General features: G+C 35.3%; 3 protein-coding genes across 3 annotated transcripts; all 3 read left to right on the top strand.

The window, feature by feature from the left end:
* LOC104705797 (zinc-finger homeodomain protein 8-like) lies at window positions 5,366-6,854 on the top strand. Its single transcript, XM_010421877.2, has one exon. The coding sequence runs from the start codon at window positions 5,778-5,780 to the stop codon at window positions 6,567-6,569; it is 792 nt and encodes a 263-aa protein (XP_010420179.1). The 5' UTR covers window positions 5,366-5,777; the 3' UTR covers window positions 6,570-6,854.
* LOC104705796 (40S ribosomal protein S9-1) lies at window positions 7,426-8,860 on the top strand. Its single transcript, XM_010421876.1, has 3 exons — window positions 7,426-7,537; window positions 7,814-8,195; window positions 8,479-8,860. The coding sequence occupies exons 1-3, from the start codon at window positions 7,510-7,512 to the stop codon at window positions 8,663-8,665; spliced, it is 597 nt and encodes a 198-aa protein (XP_010420178.1). The 5' UTR covers window positions 7,426-7,509; the 3' UTR covers window positions 8,666-8,860.
* LOC104705795 lies at window positions 11,414-12,031 on the top strand. Its single transcript, XM_010421874.2, has one exon. The coding sequence runs from the start codon at window positions 11,581-11,583 to the stop codon at window positions 11,950-11,952; it is 372 nt and encodes a 123-aa protein (XP_010420176.1). The 5' UTR covers window positions 11,414-11,580; the 3' UTR covers window positions 11,953-12,031.

Here is a 12,037-nt window from a genome sequence, read left to right as displayed (position 1 = left end):
AGAACTGGTTCAGGAGTTGTTGAAAGTTATTTTGAGAAAATGGATCAGTTGTGTGTTTATGGTTTAAAAGGTTATGGGCTTGGGCTGAATAAAAGAAGGGTTTTTGTTTTTATAAAAAAGGAGAAGAAGGATTCGCGGTTAGAAGAAGAAGAGTCTCGAAAAAAAAAAAAACCTAAGGAGCAAAGGGAGAACAACGAAGATTTTGAAGCTTCAAATCACAACAATGGTGACTGCAACTCGCAAAGGGAAGATTAACAGGAGAGGTGGATCTGAAAAGCGAACGGATGGTGACAAAAATAGACCACATTTGATTGATGAAGAAATCAAGGAATATGAGCATGCACCGGTTCTGGTTCCGTATTCGGAGGACTCGTCTTCAGCGGAGAAGACCCAAGGTCAAAATGACGAATCGTTTGGAACTGCATGTGATGATCTGGGTGAATCCGAAGAAATGGAGTCAGATGAACCGGCGGTTGAGGGTTCGATTGATCAAGTTCACAAATCTAAAAAGGGGAAAGAACCAGAACTTTTGGGTGATGAAATTGATACTATTGAAGTATCTATTCAAGAACAGGTGGAGCGAATGGCTAGGAAGAAGCGAGTGCACAAAAAGCTTGGTCTTACGCCACCGAAGAAAACAAGGAAAACAGGGGAATCGAGTTCAACTCGCATGAAGTCGACATCAAAGTTTGATCCAAAGATTTTCACTTCGGGTTCGGCTCAGACAAGGTATAAATCTTTTAGTTCTTGGAAGTTTACCAAGGAATGTCTTGTAGATCTTGATGCGAAAGATGAATGGGGATATCTTGATTTGATTAAGAAAATGGGATTTCCTGCTAGTGTTGAAGGTTTGGCTTCTTATGTGAAGGAGGTTATTGCTGAGTTTTATGCTAATTTACCTGAAAAAGCTTCAGCTGATGGTATAGAAGTATTGGTTTGTGGTCACACTTATTATTTTTCTCCAGCTGTCATTAACCGGGTTTTTGATCAGCTACCTTTGTCTGAAGCAGAGACACAAGCTGCTACAGCTGTTGAATTACTTAGTCTTGAAAAGATTGCTGAAACTTTGAGTGGGGAAGATAATATTTCGTGGGATGAGATGAATCCAAGGGATCTACCAGCTGCATTTGGGGCTTTGTTCAACATTTCATGTTATAATTGGATACCATCGTCTCATAGGAATCATGTGTCGGAGCAGCGGGCTAGGCTTGTTTACAAAATCTTCAAAGGAATTCGTTTTGATTTTGGGAAAATGCTATATGATCAGGTGGTTGAGTTGGCTAAAATTAAGAAACAGGATGCATCAGAAGAAGCTTGACAGAACCGATTCAGAAGTTTTTGACAAACCTGTAGCATATCGGAAAAATGCTCGCACTGGAAGGGCATATGCTGCTAAGTTTCCTGAGTGTCCTAATTATTATGTTCCACCGGTGTCATCTGAATCACCTCCTATTGCGGCTCCTGGTCAGAATTATATTGATGTTGAGCTTGGGAGCATTCGTATGCCAGTAGTAGGACGGAATGATCCGGAGTTGGTCTATGGAGCACTGACTGATACAGCTCGAGTACTACAAAATCTTTTTGGAGTTGTGTATCGTTTGACTCAGAATCATCCCATGTCAAAGATGATTTGATTGGTTTTTAACCTGTATACTCTTCAAGCAGGGGGAGAAGGATCAGTTTATGGGGGAGTGTCACGTTTGCGGGGGAGCATCAAGTTAGAATGTTTTCCGGTTTTAGCATCAAGTCAGAATGTTCTCTGGTTTTAGTTCTTTTTGGATGTTTCAATTCTAAAACATTTTGCAGTTTGGTTTGATTGTCTTTTCGGATGTTCTTGCGTTTGTTAAGTTTTCAGACTCTTGAAAAAGATTATTTGATAAGTTTAAATTGCTAGAATTATTGAACTTGGTTGCTTGAAGAAGCATAAGGTTAAAAAGGGGAAGATTGAAGATGCATCTATTGACATAAGTGTTGTACTAAAACAAAAGTAGTACAAGATGTGGATCAGCAGGATTAAACCAAAGAGGAAATCTATTAAAGCGGTTAAGAGAAATCACATGAAGCAAGAAGAGGTTTCTGGAAAAGTAAAGACTTTCTTGTTATAAGGATAAAAGGAAGTTTTACAAAGAAAGATTGTTAATTTCCTAAACTATAAAAAAAAAGGAAATTAACAATTCTGATTAGAATTGGGAATTAGCCTATTGTGTGGCTAAGTCCAATTAGTATAAATAGGGGAGGCTGGGTCTTGAGAAAGATCAGCACTTCATAGATTGAGAGATCCTAGCATTGAATCTTAAGCTTAGAGAAAGAATAGCTTGAAGATTCAAAGAAGGCTGCTTAATAGGATTAGAAAATAGAGTTAAGGAGAAATCTTGTAAGAACTTATTTTCTAATAAAAGAGAGTTATTTGAATTTCTGTTCGATATTCAGTGTTAAAGATCCAAACCGTTTAGCGCTTACGTTTTCAACCACACCACCATCTCGACATGCCTCTCTCCCGTGAAGACTCGCTTTTCCTCGACTCCTCATTCTCTCCTCAACCGTCTCCACTCTCCACCTCGCTGAGTCCACTTGTTTGGAACAGCTCTTCAATTACCAGATCTCAAATCCATGGAGCGACGACGATGAAGCTGTGTCCATCTCTCTTCCCTCCTCCTCCTCTTCACTCGTCTTCTTCTTCAACAACCTATGGATCCCCGACAACATCTTCATCCCACACCAACGACGGTGGTGTCAACAAAATTAAGAAGACTTCAAATTCAAATTCGATTACTAGTGTCGTTGTCATGGAATATGCTCTCCTTCATTTTTTACATTTAAAAGAATTTGTTTTTATTGTAAGAGCAAATTCTTTGCTCTAGGTTTAATAGATATGGTCAAATTATTATGTGAGGTTACAGAGTAACATCGATTATGGCTTTGCTCACTGTTCATCGATCAAGTGTTTTGGTTTTATGTGCCAATCGGATTCTAATCTAATATAAATCTGGTTTTCTTTGGTTTTTAATGGTTTTGTTTGTCTAGTAATTGGTTAAATAAACAACAAACCGACGAAACCTAGATTTATGGGATAATAGAACTCAAATTATTAATTTGGAGAGATTTAAATATAAAACTTTTGTTTCGGGAAGAAATATGTGTAGAACGTTTCTTTGGTGGATATATAGACCGAGGTCAAAGTTTGGGCTCTATCTGGCAAAATACGATAGTTCCCGGAAAGAAATAGCTCGTTTTTCCGTTGACTGACCTCATGGTTTTGTCAGATCGCGCGTTAGATGTAAAAATTTGTAAGAAGAGGGTTAAGTAAGATATTCAGCTTTTTTATCCTCGCACCTCCATCCGTTACATTTGATGAGTTGTCTACAGAATTTTCTATAATTAATTCTTATATTATTCAATTGTAAGTGTCATAAAAGTATCAAAAATATGTCTTAAATGTATATTTGAAGACATTTTTATTTATTTTTGGACACTCTTGAACCATCTAAACACACTTTTAATTAAATAATATTAAAATCAATTATAGAAAAGTAATTAGACACTCACAACAAAATAACCAATGGAGATGGTTTTAGTATCTTTTTTTGTGTTGGAATTTCTGCTAGGTTTCCTCTTTCTATTACTAGTTCTTTGATAGTTTGATCCCGTTCTTTCAAGCCTGTTAGGATAGTTCAAAGACTTAGTTTCTTGTTTTGGCTATGGCTTTCCTCGGTTCAAGTCTTAATAGATTGGATCACTTGGTGGCCTTTCTCTAAATGTTGTCTTAAGTTTGGTTTAGGTCATTAGGTGATGTGGTCTTTCCTTGGTTGTTGTAAACATTTCTTTCGATAAGATCTTTGTTTATCTTAATCTTCAAGTTGATAAAAAACCAAAAAGAAAACTTGAAATTTGAATCAGTATGTATATTTGATCGTGTTGAAAATTTTCAGTAAAACCAGCTTTCTTTTTTTGGCATAATGTGGAGCCAACTTGTATTAGTCATTAAAACAGTTTCCTCAAATTCTTCTCAAGCTGTCGTGCAGTGCACATTAATAATTTTTTTGTTTGAATTATTTCTCAATTTTTTTTTACACATCCAATTTTCCCGAAACAAAACAATTAAACTAAAACTTCATTCGTTTGCCACCAAGAAGATCATTGGTTTCTTCTTTTCACAAATCTTGAGAACAGTCCAAATTAATGCCTACTAAATACCCATACGTTCATCGTATATGATACATGGTTCTTCCAATTGCATTAGCGCACATACATTAATACATAGTGAGATATATGTGTGGTATATCAAACTACACGCACTAACATAGTAACATATATATAGATTATATAGTAAAAAGATTTACAGATAGATCAATAATAACGTCAGAAAATATATCATGAAAACAAAAACTAAACATTATCCGTGTTATGGGCATAAAGCTTATTTAATGTTGGTTTGCCTTGTTCTTCCTTATAACTTAAAAAAATAATAATAAATGGGTGTATATTATTTCGTTGTCTATGAAAATCTATAGATTCCGTGTTGATGAAATAAGAAAGACCAATATAATCAAATTATATCCAAATGCTTGAAACGTTGATATGGTGGTTCTAGGCTTGTAGGTTTCTCTTAGATGAAAGACTTTTCAATAGTAGTATGAGTTAAGACGTTTAGGGTAAACGGCATCATTTCTTTACTACTGTTCGTGTCAGCTTTCTTTTTTTGGTTGTGCTAGCTCCTTTTATTAAGGCCACTTTAACCGTCCGTCAACATGAATGAGTCAATTTGATATTTTTAGTTAAATGGAATGGATTATACTTGATAAGTAGTTAAGTACATGAATTAGGCAAACAAGTTTTTTTTTTTTGGTAAACATTCGCCATTAGGGTAACCTTTAAGATTTTAATTCGCTTTTTGGATAGTTTTTTTCTACAAAAGATTGAAATGAATTGGTGTACCTTATAAGGGAAGGTTAAGATTTAAACATTTTGGATAAACAACACTAACATTTTGTTTGGCAGCATTGAATCAACAACACAAAATCAACCTCTCAATTTTATGCTTAATTATCACACCACCAATATTATAAAAATACGAGTTTTGCTTAAATAATGACCAATGATGATAATTGGAAATTGCAAGAAAAGATTAATATATTGATATAAATTTGAGTAAATAATTAATTAGTTGTCAACGTCATGGAGATACAAATTTAGCAAAAAGAAAAAGACATGACTCACATTAGATGCTGTTCTATGAACTCTATTTATTAGCCTATATTTATTACACTTATCTCCTTTTTTATTAACCCCAGGGTGGGGTCAACAAACCATGGTTAAAAACCAAAAAAAATCTCCCAAGCAAAAAAAAAAAACCCCATAATGATTATGAATCTCAAGTCTCAACCACACAACTTGGATTTCTCATTATCAACAGGCTTGAACTTCTCATCTCTTTTCTCATTGTCAACAGGCTTGAACTTCTCATCTCTTTCTTCTTCCATGAGTGTTGAAGTAGTAGTTAGGAATACATATTTTTAAACCCCTCATTTTCTAATCTTATATCTTTCCAAATACATAAACCCATGTCCCAAATTTCCCAAAGATTTTTCATCTTTACAATTAAATAACAATTTTGTTTAGTGCAATCTTTTTTCTTATCTTCTCCCATCTCTATACAAACTCATACTAATACTTTCTCTTATACCTTTATTTGTATCCAATATAACCAAAACCCATCTCAAATTCTCAATTCTTGTTTTTTTTTTTTGGATAACCCTAAATGTTTTGAGTTGTCAGTCATGGATGTAATAGCAACTACAACAACTATTGTATCCGACTTGGATTCACGGCAACCCGAAATCGAAGCTCCGATCCGGATCCAGCCCGCGAAGCCTATTTCTTTCTCCAACGGCAAACGCTGCCACCACAATCATCTTGCGTCCGAAGCGGCTGCGGTTGCGACACCTTACAAAGAATGCCTAAAGAACCACGCCGCAAGAATCGGAGGTCACGCTTTAGACGGATGCGGCGAGTTTATGCCGTCTCCGGCTTATAACTCCAACGACCCGACTACACTAACGTGCGCCGCTTGTGGTTGCCACCGTAACTTCCACCGCCGAGAAGACGATCCGTTATCCGCTTCTGCCGTCGTTCCGGCGATAGAGTTTCGTCCTCACAACCGTCACCAGCTACCTCCTCCGCCTCCTCCTCATCCGGTGGGGATTCGTAGTCCTGACGACGATGATTCAGCTTCTCCGCCGCCGATCTCGTCCTCTTACATGCTCCTTGCACTCTCCGGAGGAGCTAAAACGGCGGGTCCAATGTCTAGGAAACGTTTTAGGACGAAGTTTAGTCAGTATCAGAAGGAGAAGATGTTGGAGTTCGCTGAGAGAGTTGGGTGGAGGATGCCGAGAGCTGATGACGTGGCGGTTAAGGAGTTTTGTCGGGAGATTGGAGTTGATAAAAGCGTTTTCAAAGTGTGGATGCATAACAACAAGATTTCAGGACGCGGCGGGGCAAAAAGAGCTAACGGCGGAGGAGATAGTCGTGAGAGTGTTGTTCCGACGAATGGGTCGTTTTCTTCGACGTGAGGAAGAGAATAATACAAAACGTTGGGAAAAGCGTCGTCGTTTTAGCGGCTAATTCTTTTTTTTTTTTGGTTTTATGAATTTTTTTATAATAATATTAGTCAACGGGTCAAATCTATTTTATATTCCTTCTTTTGTTTTTTTGTTATGTTTTGTAACTGTTGTTGGTAGTTTAAACTTTAAAGGGAGGTGATTTGAGTAGCTTCAGACCAAATGCAAGAAGAGAGATAAAAAGAGTAACCTCCTAAAATTTAATAACATAGTGAACTAATCCAATTGTTTTCTGAATTCCTCTACCAAATTTAATATTTTATATGGTTATTTCGGGTTTATTCTATACAAAGTGCAAAAGAAATGTGAAGAAATTGTTGAAATTTTTGTGACACGAGTACTCAAAAACTAAATTGTATTCTCCATGCTAATAGTCATCTACTGTGTGTTAGATTAGATACTAATAAAATACATCTTGTCCAATATGATGATTAGGAGACTGGGTAAGATTAGGTAGGCACTACGTTAGGTTAATATGATTAGAGAGACCACTCACTTTAAAATATTCTTGCTGTTCTATTATGGCAAGACTGGTAAAACATCTCAAAATCCTTGCAATTATTAGTTTTTATGATACAGATCCTCTAAAATGTCAAAAAGATAAGTAAAACTATACATTCTTCTTAGGTACCACCAAGAGAAAGAAAGAAAAATCGTAAATTTGGTGACAGAAAAAAAAGAATAAAAATCGGAGCCCAAGCCCAAAATATTATAAACTAATTAAAACGGGCCAACAAATAAAGCCTTAAGTTATAAAGGCCCAACAAAGAAAGTGAGAGTGTAGCGTTAGGGTTTTAAGAAAATCCTATAAAACGCCTCATTCGTCTCCTTCATTGCTCTCTGCGTGCCCTAGTTATTCAGATCGCCGATTTTGCAGTAAGGAGACGAAGATATGGTGCACGTTTGCTACTACCGCAACTGTAAGCTTTCTTCTTCGTTCCTCTCTCGTCTAGATTACTTCTCATTTCCGTTTCGATCTCCGCAGTCATCAAACTTAACTGTTAGATTAGGGATTATCTGAGGTTTTTGATCACACGCCCTGTGTAGTGTTGTTATATAGATATGTGAATCTGAGCTGTTGATTCTGTATTATTCATTTTGTGTTATGAACCAGTCTCAGATTTAAAAGCTTTGGAGATCTTAACCTTGTTGCTGATAAATTTTGGTTTGATTGTTTGTTGTTTTTGGTTGAATAGATGGAAAGACCTTCAAGGGACCTCGTCGTCCTTACGAGAAGGAGCGTCTTGACTCTGAATTGAAGCTCGTTGGTGAGTATGGTCTCCGTAACAAGCGTGAGCTCTGGAGAGTGCAGTACGCTCTTAGCCGTATCCGTAATGCTGCTAGGGATCTTCTTACCCTTGATGAGAAGAATCCAAAGAGGATCTTCGAAGGTGAGGCTCTACTACGTAGGATGAACCGTTATGGTCTTCTTGATGAGAGCCAGAACAAGCTCGATTACGTCTTGGCCTTGACTGTTGAGAACTTTCTTGAACGTCGTCTTCAGACTATTGTGTTCAAGTCTGGTATGGCTAAGTCTATCCATCACTCTCGTGTCCTGATCAGGCAGAGGCATATCAGGTATTTGGCTTCTTCTATTCATTTCATTTGTTTCTCTGATGTTATTTGTCTTGTCAAATGGATCTGAATTGTGACTGATGAGTTGTTTTGTGAAATGATCTGACAACCATTTTTGTTCACACTTCCAAGCCTGTTCTGACTTATAATAGTCTTGATTGGTTTATAAATTTTGATCTTCTCACAATTTGCTCTTGTTTGACTGGTTAAACCATGCCTTGTGTTATAATGTCTTGGTTTGATTGTGATTACTCATCCTGGTTTTGTTTCTTTGCTTTTGATCTAGGGTTGGAAAGCAATTGGTGAACATTCCATCATTCATGGTGAGACTTGATTCACAGAAGCACATCGACTTTGCTCTGACCAGTCCCTTCGGTGGTGGTCGTCCAGGAAGAGTGAAGAGAAGGAACGAGAAGTCTGCATCCAAGAAAGCCTCAGGTGGTGGTGACGCTGACGGTGATGATGAAGAGTAAATCTAAAAGTCGCGCCGTTTTAGCTATGAAGCAATCTGCTTTTTGATGTTCTGTAGTATGCAAAACTTTGTTGTTCGTTTTTCAGAGGATTGTTTTATGGTTTCGTTTTATTTTTACTCGCGGAGATTGCTGAACCTTTTGGGTTATCTATTTCTCACAATTTATCTTTAAAAGTTTTGTCTACTTCTTGCTTAACCTATACTTACATAGACGCCAAAAGCTTTGAAAAGCCGTCTCTTTGGTTGTGCAAAAAAAATTTGGTCATCTTTATCAAAGATTTGCAAATGAATAGTGATCCATTTACTTAAGCCCAAGTTTATAATTTCGGCCCATTTGCTTTGCATTATTAGTATTTCCTTTAGCCTTTTTTAACTGACTCTAATTTTTTAAGTCGATTTTTAATTTATTCTCTTGAAAGTTTAGTGATTTCACCGTCAGTGATTATACAATTTTAGTGAGATATCACACTACCATTTGTTTCCCGACACTCGGTATCATAGTAACACACGTGTTATGCGAGCCACGTGGAAACCATCTTGCCATAGTAAAACTATTTTGTTTATACAGAAAAGATTCAAGCAACGGTCGGCTGTTCCGACACGTTAATGAAGAAAAATAGTAGTATGAGTATTAATATTTCATTAATCCCTCGATGCGAGACATAAGACAACCAAATCAATCCCATTTTCACACGTAGACTTTGAAATCGACTTTTACAATGATTTTTGGGAAATTTAATTTAAAAAGACATTTTTTTTTGAATTTGTTCTATTATGCTTTTTAACGTTTAATTTGCTATTATGTCTAAATTATCTTTTAAAAAAATGAAACTAATTTTTAAACAATTTTAAAATTTCAATTCTCTAAAAATAAATTCTAGAAATAAGAAAGAGATTACCATAAAGTGTTTTTGATGAAAATATGGTGTTTTAACATTCAAAAAAAATTATTCTGCAACATTTAGAATATATTTTCTACTAATTGTATATATTCTGAAGATATTAGATTATAAATTCTACAAACTATACATGTTCTAAATAATGTAGATTAAAAATTCTACGCACTCTACTTGTTCTGAAAACTTTAGAATAAATATATCTTCTAAAAGTTTTAGAAGTTGGATTTTGTATGTGTTCTATAGAAACTAGAATATATATTCTACACATAACTCTATATTCTACAAATTTTAGAATTTGTTTTCATCACTTTATACATATTCTACCGAAGTCAGAATATGAAATCTACATTTTATCATGTGTTCTACGAAAATTAGAACACTAATTTTACACTTTAATCTATGTTCTTCATAATTTAGAAAGTATATTCTACAATTATGTTAATAAGGAAACTGTATCCTAAATTAAAGGAAACAAAATATTTACGTAATCCCGAAATTATGCAAATCATATATATTCTTAAGATTACGTTCTAACATGTTTAGAAAACGTGTTCTGAAAACATTATTAATCGATTTGGTTAAAGGTTTTTCATCATTTTCCTACGCTTGTCAACCTAAATTTTATGTTCTTTCATTCAAAAGTTCATTTTGCAGTATGTTGTAAATATATGTAACATGTGGTATATGGAGATGAATCGGCCAAAATGAATGGAAAATTATAGTTGATGAAGAAAAACGTGGGAGACTTCGATTTTTGCCGGTGGGAGAAGCTACTGGAGAGAGAGTTATGTCGATATCGAGAGAGAGTTATGTCGAAAGAGTAAAAAATGAGAAATTTTATTAAAAATGAAGTATTTTTTGATTAAATTTAGGAAATATACAAAATAAAAATTAAGAAAAAGGCAATTTTGATTTTTTTTCTGCAATTAAGGATATAATTGAGTTTTTGCTGTATAGTAAAACCTACTATACCAAACATAAAAAAAAGAATATAATGGGACAAATTCAAGAAAAAAACGTCTTTTTAAATCAAATTTCCCATGATTTTTTTTTCTTCTCCTGGTTCTACATTACTATGCTTGATTTGGAAAATCTGCCCGATGGAGATGTGAATCTTGTAATTTTTGTACATTTTATATCACCAAATCATTCGACCATCATAATTCCATTATTGTTTAAATAAGAAAACTATAGTTTTATATTAGTTACATCTCCACGAAAAAAGATTGAAAGGTTATAGTACAAATTATGTTTGAGTAGACGTTTGGCCGGTATAAAACCTTTTCAAATGCTTAAAGTGGATTTCAAAATTTTCTCTGTTTTTGACTCTCCATCTACGCAAAGAACAAAATTGTTCAGATTTGGCTACAATTAATAAAAGTTTATGTAACACACTTGTTGTCAGAAAAAAATCTAGAAAACATAACTAAATCAATGAAATAATATAATACACTACAAGAAAATATCTGATATGAATAAATAAAATATCCAAAAAACATAAGAAATAATTATAACCTTTATATCTGTACAAAAAAAAAAACATAACATGGATCTTTGATTATTGTTGTATTATAAAAAAACAAAAAACAAAATCTAAATTCAGATTTTTATTTTTGGTGGGGATGACGTGGCAATAATCCTTTGGAAGTTTTACTGAAAGAAGATGCCGAACAAAACGGCGCCGGATTTGGACGTTTTCCAGATCCGATATCCTCTTCTTCCACACGTCTCATCACACCGGTCAAACAACAACAAACACAGAGAGAGAGATAGAACCGTTCCACGTGGCAAAATATCCATGGTTGTTAATCTCTTATAGTGACGTCATCAACACCGACACGTCAAACAGTAACCGTTTTAGTTTAACTTAAAAAGATGATCTCTCTGTGTCTGTCTGTGCCACTACTGTATATATAAATATAAAGAGCTCCGTTTCACATGTCTCTCACACTTCACATTAAAAAAAATTTCAAAATTTCGAAATTCGAATTCACAAATCTCTCTCTTTATATAGACGATGATGATGACGAGAGGAGGAGGAGAAGGTGAATCGTGGTCTGAGATGGAGGCGATGATAGCTAGGAAGATGGTTGAGGAGGAGGTTGAAACAGAGAGCAGTGGTTCGTCGGAAACTGAGACTGAGTCTCCTAGATCCGTGGGACGTTGGATCACGGCTAAGGAGAGAGTTATTCATAGCCAGGTTTTGAAGATCAGGGAAGAGGATCTCTGCGTTCTCGTCGAAGACAAAGTGATGATGACGAATCCAGAGGAGGATCATCGACGATATATACGTCCACGTCGTTTTAATCTGTTACTGATCACGCGGCAGAACCTGCCTTGTTCTCCTCTTAGTGGTAAAGTGAGATCTTCAGTTAACGCTGTTCAGTGATTGGTTCCTATATATCAAAGGTACGTATGTGTATCTTTTTTATGTATTGAGCTTAGTTTTTTTTTTTTTTTTTTTGTTTTTTTTT

Source organism: Camelina sativa, chromosome 8 (assembly GCF_000633955.1).
Source record: "Camelina sativa cultivar DH55 chromosome 8, Cs, whole genome shotgun sequence".
NCBI lineage: Eukaryota > Viridiplantae > Streptophyta > Magnoliopsida > Brassicales > Brassicaceae > Camelina > Camelina sativa.
Note: the sequence above shows the minus strand (reverse complement) of the source record. Positions and strands in the feature narration are given on the sequence as shown.